Source organism: Daldinia vernicosa (assembly GCF_022497035.1).
Source record: "Daldinia vernicosa strain CBS 139.73 unplaced genomic scaffold F5Y00scaffold_25, whole genome shotgun sequence".
In the NCBI taxonomy this organism is placed as follows: domain Eukaryota; kingdom Fungi; phylum Ascomycota; class Sordariomycetes; order Xylariales; family Hypoxylaceae; genus Daldinia; species Daldinia vernicosa.
Genome location: NW_025953941.1, coordinates 361,197 through 377,420, shown reverse-complemented (window position 1 = coordinate 377,420; position 16,224 = coordinate 361,197). Strand labels below are relative to the sequence as shown.

The window sequence follows — 16,224 nt, the reverse complement described above, 5'->3', positions numbered from 1 at the left end:
AAGCCGGGAAAGGCAGCCCCGCTAATTATCCCCTGACCCCTTGTAAGATACCATGCAGCTCGCGGTATCTATTGCAGAAACCCGCCTCTGGTTTGCATCTGGGTCTGAGCTGTATTTAGCACTGGAGCTGCCCTGGTTGCTACATAGATCTCATAAGTTTGGAAAATCCTTGAAGAGAAGGACGTTTAAAGCTGCGGGGATCCCCATCTGCGCCACAGGAACCAAGAGCTTAAGGCGATGCGACTTACCCAAAATAGTATCAATGCAGATCCTCTATTCGGTCTTTGCCTACATAGGTAGGTAGGCATACTAATTGCAGCAGGATATAAATAGGCAAATCTCGCCAGCGTGCGGGTGGCGTCGCAAGTTTCAACACCCCGCTGCGAGTTGTCGACCTGCCGTCCAAGTGCAAATACCTACAAGGGCGACATACCGAGTAGTAAGGTGCACGAATAGCTATAGCTAGTCACTATTGCTAGTCTGTGCCAAGGTGAAGCGACCTACCATCTCGAGAGATCTGATACAAGGATTGAGGCGGCGAACAAGCTATCAACCTATTCCGTAATAATCTCAAATATCATGGACGATGCGGGAGATGAGAGACGGTAGTCGCAGTTCCCGGGGGCCGTGTTTTCAACATCTCGCGCAAAGCTAGCCTCGGGTCTAAACCCACGTCACGCGATTCTGCGCGCCCTAGCAAGGGTTTTACTGTCGCGAGACGTACTATGTAATTTCGTTCGACGCGACGGTTTGTTGGCTGACCACAGAACGCCTCCGCCATTCGAACCTGAAACTACTATATGGCTTGGGGATACCCTGGGGATACCCACCCTCACCGTCGCGAAAAGATCCCGAAATAGTGCTCGCAGAAGGAATTAGATCCAAAGTAACGTTGAATCTCCGCGTGCCGGCATACTCAAGCAAGGTATTATTCGGTTGTTGACCATCGAGATTCGGCTTAGCTGAGTTGACGCGCAACAAGGTGCATTGTTGCGTGCATCAATTGGATATCTTGGATAGCCGCGCAAGATGAGGCGTATTTTTAGGTTGGTTATAAGATCGATTTTTAGATTTGAGCTCCAAGTCGGGAGCTATGAACTAACTGATTGGCACCTATGGATATGCTCCTTACCGTATGCAGGTACATATTATTTGTAGGATGTAGCCGTGTACAAGTAAAACCTAATCCAAGTTAGGGCGTCTTGCATGCTCTGTACACGTTACTTCCGTCTGTTACGCAGTATAATTATACATACATGTTAGGTAAGGTAGGTATCCAAGGAAACAACACCCCAGAGCCGTAGTCCTGGGAAGGTATAGTCTAATTGAACATTGAGGTAATACTGAGACTTAACCAAAGTACCTACCTACCTACATATGTATAATACGTATAGGTATAAACTAGGGGGGGTTGTTTAGTATGTAGACCCCGGGTTGACAACCCCCGACTAGACTCCTCGTCAATCTAGATAATATATTTTGTAATTAATTCTTATTATTCAATACCACTATGCAAGGTCCAAAGTCAACGGTCATTAGTTATAGGGCTGAGCTGAAATGCGACAATACATATAGTAAATCTACAGTAAAACGAAGAAAATCATAATATTTGATTCTATTATATGATATGCACCTGACATGCAAATATTACCTATGAGTGCCTACCTTAGCAAGTACCTTGCGATGAATAGGTATACTTCTTAATATTTCCATATGTGCGTCTCTTTTCTTATTAACCTAAGGTCGTGGTTTCTCCGTGTGCTTCCATCCCTTCGCTGTGGAAATGCAAGCTTGTGCGCCGTAACCGTAACATGAGAAGGAAGGGACATCGCCCTATCGATAAGGCCTTAGCCAGGGGTACCTAGCTCTCTTACAGCAATGTCAGGGCCAGGGTAAGAAGCGCTTCCCTTTCATTCTACAACCTCGGTCCTCTTACGTACACTTCTTCACTTCCTCATTTCCTACATAATGCATAATGTTTTCGTGCGTATGAGTTTCTGCACTCACGCATCATAATGGATACTCTTCTCCATAACTCTCCTCACGGACGATTCCCCCGTAATTACCTAGGTAAGGTACTGCTCGTCTCCTGTAACATATTAACGAGGAGTGACATATCATTGCTCAAGATCTCTCAATGGCACGCTTCAATCGCGATCAAGGTTCTTCGTTGTACAAAAAAAGCCACCTCATTTTCATTCTAACCTATGCCTGAGCCGTACCTACGCTTCTGAGACTACAATATTGGGTCTCGAAAATCATGGACAAGACTATGCAGGAAGCCGTCCCGGAGTTCTAAGTTCTAGCTGGTAGCCGGATTCTAGCTGGTAGCCGGACCCCGAGATCAAGGAATGAACTATGGGGGACGGGAACCGACTTTGCCTAGCTGGACGGCTTCTAGTTACCTGGGGTTCATCTTATGTAGCTACCTAAGGCAAGCTCAAATACCTACATACAGCATGATGGTTGTCCGAAACTCCAAGCCACGTGCGCCAACTCTCAACACCTCCATATCGCTCTGTCATTTTTTTCGTCGTCTCTGGGGCACGTATGTTTAATATCCGACATGTGGACTCCCTGACACTTTAATATCTCAGACTTCTCTTTACCCTTCCATAGCGCCCGCTATTTTAGCCGTTCGAGACCAGATATCAGAGGTGATCCAGGTTATAACAATCAATCCTGGTCCTTCATATGCATGGTCGATGAAGTACTGGACCTATATCAACGCCGATCTGCAGGGCGGATCCTTGGCACCACCCTGTTGCTTCCGCCACATCGTAAGGTCGAACTTGTACTTATGAAGGACGTCTCAAGGAACGTGCCGATTGGGCAGGCTTGTGTTCAGCCAGACGCCGGCCATGGCGACTGCACCGGATTGTAGTGCAGGTAAAATTTAGATTCTGACTTCTCGGCGTTTTACGCCTCTTGTTTTCTCACTACATAGGTTGGATACGTATGGATAACCATCGCAGTAACACGTCTACATTTTCTCCTCCAATTAACAGACTATGTGAAGCATATCCGAGACTTCAACGGTCAAGCGGGAGTAGCCCAAGCCACATTACCACTCTGGCTTGCGAACTCGTTGCCTGATAGTATGGAGTCTAAGTGTCTATGTGCTGTGTATCGGCTCCCTCGCAACGAGATAGGCTAATAGCGTTTAGGTGCAATACGCTCTACTTGCACGAATGCCGTCTAGCCTGCTATGATACTCACTACGAAGGTCACTTAAACGTAGCAACACGGCTGAACACTGATGAGAACCTAGGCATGCCTAGTGAATGGACAGCCTCAACATATTGCCGGCGTGGGTTGAAATTGCCGAGCAAGAATAACACTTATAGCACGTCGTGTCTAGGGACTATATCGTATCTACTCATCATCATACGAACTCATACATGACTTCTTAACGACATGAGCTTTCCATTAGCCGACCAGTGGGCACTTTACGATGAGATCCATCTACCCCATGGGCCCCAACAGTAGCACAAATATACACGCTAAATCGAGGCATTCAATTACGGTTATATCTCAAGCAACAAACCGAGGACATTATCCTGGCGGTTAGTGCAGATTCCTCGTCGATTGAAATTCCCGGGGTTATAGTGGAAGATCTCTTGGAACTTGGAATGTAACTACCGCTAAGTAAATGCTTTACCTAGGAATTCTCATCGCATCGAGCATTACAACGGCATTTCCCAGGAAAGCTGCTCAGCACGGGAATATCAGCCTACACAGAGTTAATAGAACTCACCAGTATCTCCATGTCCATTACTCTGGCCTGCATACTAGCCTTAATCCATACGATATAGCCCATGATAGCACAATTTTTTGTCCTTCCCACCTCGTTACATGAGCTGAAGCTGTGTCGTTGCATGAATTTACGGCACGTGGATGATCAAGGCAATATCTGTCCCAAATAGGGAGGTTCTTATTCGCACTATATTCCCCTTAGCCAGCAATAGGCCGCTCCAGAGCTTTCGTGTACCAAACAAAATGCCATTTTCTAACCTCTAGACAGGGTGTATTCGCTCCGTCTCTGTATCCCAGTCTCGGAAGTCAAATAGTTGCCCTCCGTGGCCTTGGTGCTGACTAACTTCGGTCCCCGGCGAGCCAACTTTCGAGGTAAAGTTACTGCAAAAATATATCTTATAGGTACCTAGGTATGAATACATGCAATGTCTTCTCGGGTAAGTTTTAATTGACGAAGAATCAGAGGTAGCTTGTTAATTCAAATAAGAGGCTTGTTCCTATGCCGTGTTCGTTTTCCGCGTATCTCAACGCCAAGAGTCATGGGTGAAATACCTGATCATAATCCCCGATATCACACATTGTATGGCATTTGGTTTACACTTCTCACACCTGGATGGGTAAAGTCTGAAGATGCTTGATCATTCGCTACCGACGGTAGCTGTCCCGTTAACTCCAACCGCTTTAGGAAATACCGGACAAGGTTCAACTGGAGTCTACACTACCACCGGCTAATACGGGGTTTTCTCCAAGAGGAAAGGTGCAGCCACCGGGCTAGCCCTGTGATAAGATGTTACCAGGGAACTCTGTGGTTCCTAGTTTCTTATATCTTCGATTTCCGAGAATACTGTATTCCTACTGGTCGGGATGTCACGACACCTATTCGCTCACGGAACTTAAGCTTCACAAACCTCTGGCCTTTGCGGGATTAGCTTGCCCGTTCTTGACAGCCTGCGGACGTGTGGATGCGACGCCTTACCTCCCGAGAAACTTGTGTAAGCTTGTCCAAGCGCGGCTATCGGTAAGTCTGTCTGACTGCCCTTGCTACATGGTAGATGTATGGCGGTGATGAGGCCGTACATGCCGCACATCGCGCAGGAATGGAACACTAGAGTCGGTCTACAGCCATCGATAGAAGGACCGATACGTCTCGCAGGCCGCCCCCACGTTCTGGAAAACATTTTTGCTACCTTTTAACTGCCACCGCCAAGCCCTTTCTTCCGAATGCCTCATGACATCTTCGTCATGCGGGTTAATTGAAGTGGCCATGAGGGTTTTGGCACTTGGACTTGTTCAGCTAGTAGGGTTCTCAATATATGCATGCTAACACTTAGCTCAGGACAAGCATGTATTGACCTTTCTAGAAATTTAACCAACACGGCCGTTGACGCGGGACGAGTAGTCGGATGAGCCTTAGAGCCTAGGGCTAACAGCTCTCGCGAATAATCCCATGGGAAGAGATATCGATATAAGCTCTAACCAGATGGTCTGTCAGCTTGAGATGTTAGAATAAAAAAGGCCTAGGTAGATTCCCAGTAACTTACGCCCTGTCTGAAGTGCTAAATGTATGAGAATACGTCGCATTTGCTTCAAGGCGCCAAACTGTTCGACACTCAGGGCCTTATAAACTCACAATGCCTTAGGTAGTTTCTGTATCTATTTCGACGAGGAGCGTATGCGAAGTGGTTTACTCCCCGGCTTACGTCGAATCCGGAAACACTTTTCGGAAAGCTCGACCAGCTCGTGATTACTTACACGGCAAAGTTTCGATACAGAATACGATAAAGGATATAAACCTATATCCCGGGGTAAATAGAGTCTACTCACTGGCCTATCGTGACTCTATTGCTCAAGTGTAATTATATTTCTATGCTCTCAAGTAGTTAAGGCCGATTGAAGTATATGAGCCTGTCGTTGTTGTTACCATTTAGGTGTGGTATGTGTCTAGTCAGCTCAGCAAGTCCCACGGGTGTTTATCTCATAGGGGTAGAGCTTTAATGCAGTACGTCGGACTATCTTATGGTTATCTCTTAGCTTGATAACAAAGCTGAATTCTTGAATGCAAGGTTGAGAACTTAATAACAGTTTGGATTCAAAAACAGGTATATATACTAGTACGTTTAAGGGATGGCCCCTACGCCTCTATGATCACTGAGGAGACATCAGAAAAGTTGGAAGGACGTAAAGAGTGATGTTAAATAAAAGGCTCAGTATAGATCATTGCGCATTCGTGTTGCTTCACTCAGGACTAGTAATGATTAAATCGCTCAATGATTTATTTGTAATTATCATGTTTTGCTAATAATAAATATGCGATACGCCAATGCGGATATCAAAGTGATCATGTAAAATACTCATACCCAGAGCACCCCCTCGTGCTTCTTTATGCCATTATCTCATTACTTGCTGCTTAAACTTCCTGCTTAGTGACATGCTCGACGTTTTGGACAGCGGCCTTGTCGGTGAAGCCCATCTCGGCGGCATATGTAGAGTGAGGCACCCACTTGGCCGATGTCCTGGGCGTGGTCTCCTCCAACATGCGGTCCACCTGCTCAAGGGTCAAGCCCTTGGTCTCGGGGACTAGGAAGTAGGCGTAGATGAAGCAGAGAGTGCAAAGACCACCCCAGACATAGAACACCTTGGGACCAAGGTTGCCCTTGTCCGCGTCTACCATGTAGGGGGTGATGACGGCAATAATGCAGTTCCATAGCCAGTTGCTGGCGGTAGAGAGGGCGACACCACGGGCACGCATGGGTAGCGGGTAGATCTCGCCGATGACAACCCAAGCTCCACTAGACAGATGTTAGTATCCACTTGACCAGATAGAATAAAAGCCAAGAGGGTAGGAATCAACTTACGGGCCCCAGGTGCTAGCGAAGAAGAAGATATAGATGCAGATGAAAGCAATCATAGTCTTAACAGCGGCATCGGCTTGAGTGACTGTACCTAGGATGGCAACGATGAACTGGCAGATAACCATTCCAAGGGAACCCCAGATGAGTAGAGGTCGACGACCGACCTTTTCCATACTCCAGAACGAGATAGGGGTCGAGAAGACGTTGACGAGCGTGGTGATGAGGGAGATTAAGAATGGGTTCGAAATGGTACCGAGTTGCTTAAAAAACTGAGTTCCGTAGTAGAAGACAAAGTTGACACCGGTCCATTGTTGCATCATCTGTAGCGAAGTTCCTAAGATAGTTCTCCTAAGGTTGCTGCTGCCCTTGAATATGGAGCCGCGGAAGCAGTTCCCCCAGGTGCTCCAGTAGCCTCCCTCAGGGGCAACCGACATCTCGTACTCATGGTTGGCGATGATCTCAGCAAGTTCGTCCTGGATGTACTCGGTGTCGACGGAGTGACCGCGTAGTCGCGCAAGTACGCCCGCAGCCTGGTCAAGCTTGCCCTTCTTCACAAAGTACCGAGGGGATTCCGGGAGGATGAAGAGGCCGATAGCGAGGATGAGGGCCCAGAGCATCTGGAGGGCGATGGGAATGCGATAAGATCCGCTGTCGTTTCGGTCTTGAGTACCGTAGTCGACGGCAGAGGCTAACAGCAAACCAACGGTTACGCAGAACTGATAGCCCGAGACGAGGGCACCGCGAACTTTGCGAGGGGCAATCTCAGACATGTAAAGGATCAGGATTGCGGAAACCGCACCAACACCGAGACCAGCAACAACACGACCCGCCACGATAAGATCTAAGCCGGCAGAGGCAGTCTGAAGAGCAACACCGACAAGGAAGACGACGCAGCCGCCGATGATAGTAGTACGTCGACCACACCAGTCGGCAATGTCGCCGGCAACAAGGGCACCTGATATAGTAGTCAGCGGATTAAGTTCTTATATATATATATATATGTGTGTGTGTGTGTGTGTGTGTGATGTGTGATGTGTGTGTATTATAGAATAAGGAATGACATTAGTCGCTTACCGAAGAAAGTACCGGCAGACAGGACCGAAGTGATGAGAGACTTGTGGTCACCGGTGAGTTCAGTAGCACCGGGACCCTCGATCTGCTTGATGAAGTAAGGCATCGCCATGACACCGTTGATATAACCACTGTCGTATCCGAAGAAGATACCACCGAAGGCGGCAAAGGCACACATGAGATAGGCCTTGATTGTAACCGGAGCTTCGACCCGGTTAGGGTCGGCGGACCCCTGGACCACAGCACCTCCCGCCATCGTGAACGAGGCTTAATAAAAGTCGTCGACGTCGAATTGCTAGGTAATTGCGAGAGGCCGATTGGCAAAGTTTAATAATATGACGGTCTACTACTAAGTACCGGGGAGTTGTTATATGCTAAGCAGATAGGGTCGGGGAGTGCTGGGTAGTAAAGAAAGTAAGTCAGAAGAAGAGAAGGATGAGCGACAAGGAATCGTGAGAGAGAGAGGGAAGGAGATGTGATACATCAAGGGGAGTAAGATCTTCTTATGTAGATGCGTGGTGTGTCTGTGTACACTATGTGTGTGTGTGTGTGTGTGTGTGTGTGTGATCTAACCCAACACCACGGCACAGTTAATGAACCTAACCTAGATCTCTCTTGTCCGCGCAGCCAAGGTTTCTTCTACTGCTGAAGGACCCACCTCCACTCCCCAGACGAGATGAGAACAAAGTAAGCGTCTCCACGTCCCAAGCACGAGGACAACCCGCAAAAAAAAAACGCCCAGACTCTAGGCCCCGGACAGCTATCCCCTCGGGGTCACGGCCTTGTAAACCTTGCTCGAACTAGCTCCGTCTTTAAGTCTGGGCGTATTACGTTTTCTGGAACCAGGACGAAGGTGCCAAAGTTTGGGAGGTAGGTAGGTTGCATTCACCCCGAGTTTTGCTACACGCGTCGTGTATCCCACGGCGGTGTTTTGACCCCCACAATATGTCACTCTCCAAGTAGAAAGTATATTTTTTAGGGTTATAGTTTTATTTTTCTTTTTTTGGTTTGACGTTTCATTTACTGGTTAGTTATTGATAAAGTTGTCATAATTGTCCCTGCGTCGTAAACTAAATTTACCTTAGTTTTATCTATCTCCGTTGGCTCGAGAACACTAGTCCTTAACGACTGACAACACAAACCAAGAAAATAGCTTATCATAAACATTTAGGATTCGCTTCTTAATACCCACATGCCATGTTCTCGGCCTAATCCATACACTACTATCCCATGGGGAACTCGGTCAAATAGGCTCGTATCAGGGTCGAAAGCAAGCGGAGAAGCAAGGCGGAGTGCAGGCCCCAACCCAACCCCGACCTAGTCCCCCGTACTACGGATGAGTCTCCGAGGTAAAGGAACCATGTGGCCGGAAGGAAAAAGAAACAAGAGAAAAAGGGTCTTTTTTGCCTCTTCCCCATACTTACACTAGCTGCTACTAGCACTTACCATCTCCATCGTCAAACTTCCCAGGAAATGACGAGAACTCCACCGCCCGGCGCCCATTAGCCGAGAGATGCACTACTATCATCTATGTCCACATTAGGTACGCACCAATCTTCTCACCGTCGCCCCTTACCCCAGAAGAAAGGCCCTTGATGTCCCCTTCTTTTCCTTCACACCGCTCGGCCCGGTGCGAAAAGGTACGGATGTCCCATCAGCATACACTACATAGATAGGTTAGATAGGTAGGTAGGTAGATAACCCAACAAAACCACACTCTGCATCCACGCCCAAAAGGACCGTTCTCCTCCATTAGCATTTACATACCTAAATCTACCATCCCATCCAACCCTCGAGAACGGCCGACATACTTTACTTACCTACCTACCTACCTACCTACTTAACATACATACTATAACGAAGATCTTAAGAGAAATAAGAAGAACGAAGGAATAAAAAAAAAATTAAAAAAGCCAGCGTCTGCTCCTAACTCGGTACACTCGGCTTCATTGTGGAGCCGCGGCGATAGCGTCGGCCGTTTTGTCGTTGGCTCGACGGGGCCCCTTGACAATGCGGCTCCGCGCCCAAGGTTTTCGCGCGCGGTCATTGGCCAGGGGGAGGGAAAGAAAAGTGAACTAGGTAGCGGTATGTACATTATGGTTATTTCCCTGCGCTCATCTCCCACGGCCTGTTCTAGAAGCTAGAAGCTACCTACCTACCTTTTATGCTTCTGTCAAATTTAAAAAATCAGGGGTAACAAAAAGTCGTATTTTTGTTAAGAAGCGTGACTGATTGACTGACTGACTGACTGACTTAATTGATGCGATGCGATGCGATGCGATGGATGTTTTTATTTATTTATTTAGGTAAAGTACATGCATATACACACGGTACTGAAAATAATTAGATTAGGTAGATCAAGTAGATCTAGCTAGTAACAATGCCCCCCCATTCGTCCGTTAAATCCTAACCTAGTCGTAACCTGGACCTGGCATCACACGATTTAGAAGATTAGGTACTTTGGTAGCGGAGACGGTCCGACTCGGTCTATTTACCTACCCTATCCTATCCTATCCTATCTTATCCTGATAAAACTCGACCTCGATAGACTGATTGGTCCTGCGCGTATCGATAGCCGTAAGAAGGGGTGTAAGGATCAATTATTCCATTCATCGTCTCTCAACCATCTCCAAGTAGCAATCTTGTTCGAATCGAATGCAGTATCTATGATCTATGTATGTGTGTTTTTCTCGCCGACTTACATACATTTAAGATCTACCGCACATCTCAATTACGTCACGCGAGGTAAACGCTGTTTACCCTTGTCATTTATCACTGCTATGTTTTTCTGCGTTTGCCGTAAGCCGTAAGCTAGAAATCGTTCTAGACTCTTGGCGGTGCCGAATCCAATCCATTCATACACTACTAACTAACGGCAGCGCCGAGACGAATAGTGCGGCTTGTCTAAACTTCGACATTAACAACAAGAATTAGCCAATTCCTAGCGTCTATACTCTCAAACTCAATAGGGGCATTGTATCAAAAATACCTACGCACTCTATACGGTATGCATCGTCAAATTTATAACTTAATTTTGTTTTTACTTCGCATGCGTTGGTTTAGAGTTGGGTAACCTGTAACCGTAGGACATTAATATCAATGTTAACATTAACATACGATCAAGCTTAATCACAAACAAGTCACTATTCACCAAAACACAGTTTTTTTTTTATAGCAGCAAACCCAATTTCTCTTGAATACATAGCGTCCGCCGCGCATTATCGCTCGGCAATCCGCATTACAACTATACATTGAACGTCAACATACATGCATGGTATTTGATACCTATGTGATTGATATCAACCAACGTCTCGTCTCGTCTCATCTCGTCTTCTCTTGTCTTATCTTATCTTGTGGCGAATCTGCCCGTCAAATCGTGCCTTATGCTGCCAAGGGCAAAAAAAAAAAAGTTTGCCTTCGCGTGGGAAGGTTGAAAAACAAGTGCAAAGTGAAAACATGATAAAAAAAAATCATATCCATGCCGGCCGTGCTAGACGCAAGAAAAAAGGGGGAGGGGACAAAAACATGTCGGAAAAAAAAAACAGAGGTGATCGGATATGTAGTTCCCCTTTTGCAAAGACAAAAGACAAAACAAAAAAACAGTGCTCCTCGCCGTAAAACCGAAAAAACGCCACGCAAATGCAGACAAGACGAGTATGTAGGTATATACTGCACCACCACCGCCACTGCCCGGCCACACGTACGCAAGCCACCGGCCGCCATTAATAAAACCAACCAGCGCGTATGTAGCCTAGCTTGATCCAGTCCAGTCCGGTCCTCCGTGGGGTCCTCGCCCTCGTGTCCCCATCCTTAGTACCACAGTAGCACGTGCACAAGTATATTAGGTAGCAGCAGTAGTAGGACCCCGGAATTTAGGGGGTTTTGGTTGGTCGAGTTTCAGTTCCTCTTTTTTTCCCTTTCCTTGTTCGTTTCGTTTCATTTCGTTCTAGTCCATCTTCCCTTATCAGACGCAAACCCACTCGGCAAACACGCACCATCTCGCCGTCCGGTCCGCGAGCACCAGGCCGCGCCAGACGCCGCGCTCGGAGCACTTGATGATGGTTTCCCACGTGCCGCCGTCGCTGGCCTCCTCTTCGGCGCTGCGGCCTCCCACGCCGATCCCGGATCTGCCGACGCGCTCCTCTTTGCGCATGAGCCGCAGGATCTTGCCGCCAGGTGTCTGAATTGCTAGCTTAGCCGGCTTCTTTCCTGCGATGCTGCCCGTAGCAGAGCTCGGATTCGATCCCGCCGCACTACTGCTAGTCATGCTCATGGCGCTGGCCGGCCGCGCGAATGGCACCGGGCTTGTGCCTCCTGGGTTGCTGCCCGGTCCACCTGCCGGACTAGATGGGTGTTGCCGGATGGCGAAGACGAAGGTATTGTTAAGTGCCAGCCGTTGACACTGCGGCTGAGCAACGTAGATATCGTGACGTTGCGCATGCGGTGTTGGGTGGCGGGTAACAAATTCGTAAGGCGGATTTTCGCCCGTATGGATAATCGGCAAGGCAAAAGCGAGAGGGTGCGGGATGTCTTTAATACTATGCATAAGTCCGCGCTTACCAGCGTACACCTTCAAGATGCCGCTGCCCTCGTCGCCTGGTAGGAGCGCCTTTACCGTGTACCGTTTTACGCCGCCGTACCAGTCGGCTTGCGCGAGTGCGCGTTTCTTCACTATTTCGCCGCTTTCGAAGAAGTCGCCGTCCGCGTCTCGTGTGAACCCTTTAGTTTCGACTTCGGCTGCCACTTCGATATCAGGGGGCACGTTGAACTTGATGTGTACCATCTCGAGATCTTCGATACGAGTTAACGAAGTATTGTAATCCACCATAGAGATCATATGTTTGAAGAACGGAGGGCAGACACCGGGTAAGTTGAGTAATGTTTCATGTGCTACGGGCGGGCAGACATGCTGCTGGCCATGGTGCTCAGGAATATGAGTCCAACAAAGCTCGACGGGACGGGCGAGGAACCACCAAAACTCTGCGGTCGAATTGCTGGCGCTTGAGTATAAGCTCCGACGGGGATGGGTAGGACTCGCAAGACAACAATCCATCATGCGCCATTCGTTATCAATAATAACGGCATTCCACCAATGGTTTGATCGAGGTATTATAGCCGTTTCGGGGACCTCGCCGGGAGTCTTCAGATAACCACGGATGACCTCAGAGTGTATACCGATCGCGGTACACATCTCGTGGACAAGGACAGCGTATTCCTGGGGACATGCACGCTTTGTCTGGATCACTCGCCGCGTATCTACGTCCCCTTCGAAATCTTCTTCCCAATTTACGTTCTCCGCGACCCAAGTGAAAATTGCCCGGAGACGCTGGACGTCACTTTTGTATGGTCTGCATACATAAGTCGTGGCGAGGGACACGGCTGTCGTCATCGGCGGTAAGCTGTTGATGAAGCGAGAGTTCTTATCGACTTGGCTCAAGTTTATGGCCTGATAATTGATGGGTTCATGAACCGGCATTCCATCAGCTCCCTCATCGCCTTCGACGCTCTCATAAAGCTCGTCGACGGGATCTATCGCCGGGTAGTCCAACATCAAGCAACGATCTTTTCGCTCATTGCGCTCGTTCTTGCTCAACGTATTCGAACGGTTAACATCTCTCCGTACTTGGACCCAGTCCCCATCATTCCTGAGTCCCATATCTGCGGCTGGGTCTCGCAATAGGTTTGTGCTACTAGCTCCCGTGATTGCTGATATCCCGAGACCCATCGAGCGCTTAGACGGCGAAACTTGCCCAGACCCCGGACTCATCGCAATACTACTACGACCGCTGGCAACACCAGTCTTTGTTGCCTCTAGAATCCTCTTGATGAAATTTTGCTTTTTGGGTTTAGCACTTCCAGGCTGCACGAGACCCCCAATGGGCGCAATTCCGTCTTCGTTGAAGCCAACCTGTGACCGGGGACGCAAAGCTGATGTAGAGTGACTTGGATGATACGACACTCCGGTGAACGGCGTAGTTGGGCGGTTTGCATCCCAATCCTCCTCGTCATCGCCATCTCTAAATCCCAGTGCGCTCCGTGCTCGTTTTTGCTTCCTAGCCAGACTTCCAGCACTCGTAGCGCTAATTCCGCCTGCGGACACGCCACTCATCAGACTTCGGTTCGTGCTGTTTGTTACTATACTTCGATTACCGGAAGAAGCGTCTGTCGAATTGGTCTTCGTCGTCCCTGTTCTATCCAACTGCTGTCCGATGTCATAGAACGACTTCTGTTTGCGGATGGATTTACGGTCTCCAAAGAAGTGATCACCTATCGAAGACTTAGGTCTGCTATATAGGGGGTTCTTAGGCGGCGGCGGGGGTGGGGGGCCTGTATCCTCTTCATGATCACGACGATCAAGGATTCCTGCGCTTGCGCTTTTATGGTGCATCTTGCGAAGGCGTGTCTCCATTCTTTCCACATAATTGTTCAGCTGCGGAAGTGGTTGCTCCGGGAAGCTGCCGCTATGATGTGTACTATCTTGAGGCGAACCACCGTCATACGATCCATATCCCGAATCTTGAAACGGCAAACCGATAGATGTTAGCGGTCTTGGTTGTTGCCCTTTCTTCTTCGTCCGGTGATGGACCAAGTCGAAGGACTCGGGGGACCATGGGTCTAACGGTGGCTCAGGTGATTCTGCTTCACGTGCCATTCCTAACGCGTCTAATTGCTCAATTACGCCGTCCATAGCTTCACGTAATGGCGAAGGAGTAAATCCGTCGACGGCTGGAGAGTGAGGACTCGGGGAAGGAACCCGCGGTGTATGATATCCTTCATGGAGACGTCGATTGTCATAAGACGCATTTGACGCTGTCGAATTGCCCCTGGCGATAACGTGACGATGAGGTGGTGGAGCAGGGGGCGGAGGTGAGTCGCGCTCTGCTCCAGGCCGGTACGGTTTAAAACTAAACGATGGGGCCGGCGATGGTCCTCTAGATCCATAGTGTTGCACCGGCGAGGGAGGGATAGGGGAGGGTTCTCGTTGATAGTTGTATGTTTGCGGCGGAACTGGAGAAGGACCCCTGGAGCCGTATGAAGAATGTATAGGGGGGGCGGGAGATGCGGCTCTAGGCATATATGAACTAGCTTGAGGAGGGGGAGGCGCAGGCGATGGGGCTTTCGATTCGTGCCGCTGCAGCTCAGATGGTGAGGGATTGCGATCGATATTCCGAATAGCCTGGCGCGTACTGTTCCTGAATGAACTGGCCGAATTCTTTCGGGGCGGTGTATTAGAAAGGTTCCTTATTACCTCGGGCTGCTTTATTACCTCGGGTTGCTTTATTATCTCGGGTTGTTTCGCGGTTGTGTAGTGAGGTGCTTTCGCGTAGGCCTCAAAAGGCTTTCGAAAGATTCGCGACTTGGATTTCTGCGGCGCATTCGTAGGACTCGGCGTGTTACTTGTTGTCAATGGGCTTACCGACCTGGTAATGGGTCGGAAATCTTGAGGTAATACCTCGACGAAGTTGGACGGGAAGACGCCAACAGTCTTGTTGCGCCGCAGTCTGCCTGTCCACCATGATCCATCCCCCGCATTTAGACATTCTATTAAGTCTCCCTCAATAAACCCCAAGTCGTGTTGCGACTATAAGGAAGGTTAGCAAAGTAAACAAAGTCACCGCGATATTACCAAAAATAAAGAATCAATTGCATACTTCTCCTCCCCAAGAATATACGGCTCTACACCAGCACGGAAACCGCGTGGGTAGCGGCGGTGCTGATCCCATTGTGCCGATATTCGAAGTCTTGGTAATCGTCTATTCGCCAGGTTGAAGATGTGGCGTTGGTGTAGATAAATCAGACAAACTCGGCGAATTCGAGTTTATTCTGAATTCCTGGCGGCGTATTCGGCGGTTGCTGCAGGGTGATGGAGTAAATACGCAGAATACGCAGTTGAGAAAGTCGGTAGAGTCAATAGCATCTAAGGCGGTGTGGTTGCTCGTGGGGACCTCAAAGGGATCAACAAGTCGGTGCAATAATAGCAATAATGCTAGCAATAATACGCTGTATTATTATGGCTATTAAGCCGTACTAAGCCCTAAGCACGAGTCAACGGTAGGGATGTTTGAAGGTTGCAAACGTATTCCGTACCTAGCCAGCCTAAGTAAAAAGTAGTAACGGGAAACTCTGGAGAATGCCAGCACATCAATTTTAGATCTTTGGATTGTGATTGGGATGTTCTGGGTGTAAGAACATAACTAAAGTTCAATATTAGAAGCTCGGGGCGGTATTGGAACAGGTCACAGTTAGTTACCTTGGCGCAACCATCGCATGAAAACAGAGGGGTCTCGTAATCGTTGCCGGGTAACCACTAAGCTTTGAGACCCATAAATCTAGCGGCGCAGGGCGTTTCCTTCCCGCACTTTACATTAAGTATGAGTACATACGTCACTATGTACAATATCCAAGGTCTTGGATAATGCAGTTGTACACCAAGGACCTTAATGACATGGTGGAATCAAGATTTACTACTGTACAAACGGGCCATTAATAACGCTCCCTTCAATACATATATTGAGATAAGACAAAATTATTAAAAATAAAGATA

At 48.3% G+C, this 16,224-nt stretch overlaps 3 protein-coding genes across 3 annotated transcripts; all 3 read right to left on the bottom strand.

Moving 5' to 3' along the window:
• Positions 1-6,011: 6,011 nt before the first annotated feature.
• F5Y00DRAFT_237985 (general substrate transporter) lies at positions 6,012-8,301 on the bottom strand. The gene is made up of 3 exons (XM_048007905.1): positions 7,683-8,301; positions 6,612-7,563; positions 6,012-6,545 (listed from the first exon to the last, which is right to left on the bottom strand). Exons 1-3 carry the CDS (start codon positions 7,933-7,935, stop codon positions 6,164-6,166), a joined length of 1,587 nt encoding a protein of 528 aa, XP_047864569.1. The 5' UTR covers positions 7,936-8,301; the 3' UTR covers positions 6,012-6,163.
• On the bottom strand, positions 8,162-9,539 carry F5Y00DRAFT_237984 (uncharacterized protein). Its single transcript, XM_048007904.1, has one exon. It carries the CDS (start codon positions 9,095-9,097, stop codon positions 8,903-8,905), a length of 195 nt encoding a protein of 64 aa, XP_047864568.1. The 5' UTR covers positions 9,098-9,539; the 3' UTR covers positions 8,162-8,902.
• Positions 9,540-11,522: 1,983 nt separating this feature from the next.
• F5Y00DRAFT_83978 (uncharacterized protein) lies at positions 11,523-15,550 on the bottom strand. The gene is made up of 2 exons (XM_048014228.1): positions 15,332-15,550; positions 11,523-15,261 (listed from the first exon to the last, which is right to left on the bottom strand). Exons 1-2 carry the CDS (start codon positions 15,401-15,403, stop codon positions 11,644-11,646), a joined length of 3,690 nt encoding a protein of 1,229 aa, XP_047864567.1. The 5' UTR covers positions 15,404-15,550; the 3' UTR covers positions 11,523-11,643.
• Positions 15,551-16,224: the final 674 nt, after the last annotated feature.

Coding starts and splice junctions, on each gene's coding strand:
- F5Y00DRAFT_237985 (XM_048007905.1), bottom strand. CDS start 7,935: ATGGCGGGAGGTGCTGTGGTCCAGGGGTCCGCCGACCCTAACCGGGTC. Junction 7,564..7,682: donor GTCTGCCGGTACTTTCTTCG/GTAAGCGACTAA, acceptor CTACTATATCAG/GTGCCCTTGTTGCCGGCGAC. Junction 6,546..6,611: donor TTCGCTAGCACCTGGGGCCC/GTAAGTTGATTC, acceptor ACATCTGTCTAG/TGGAGCTTGGGTTGTCATCG.
- F5Y00DRAFT_237984 (XM_048007904.1), bottom strand. CDS start 9,097: ATGGGGAAGAGGCAAAAAAGACCCTTTTTCTCTTGTTTCTTTTTCCTT.
- F5Y00DRAFT_83978 (XM_048014228.1), bottom strand. CDS start 15,403: ATGGGATCAGCACCGCCGCTACCCACGCGGTTTCCGTGCTGGTGTAGA. Junction 15,262..15,331: donor TATATTCTTGGGGAGGAGAA/GTATGCAATTGA, acceptor CCTTCCTTATAG/TCGCAACACGACTTGGGGTT.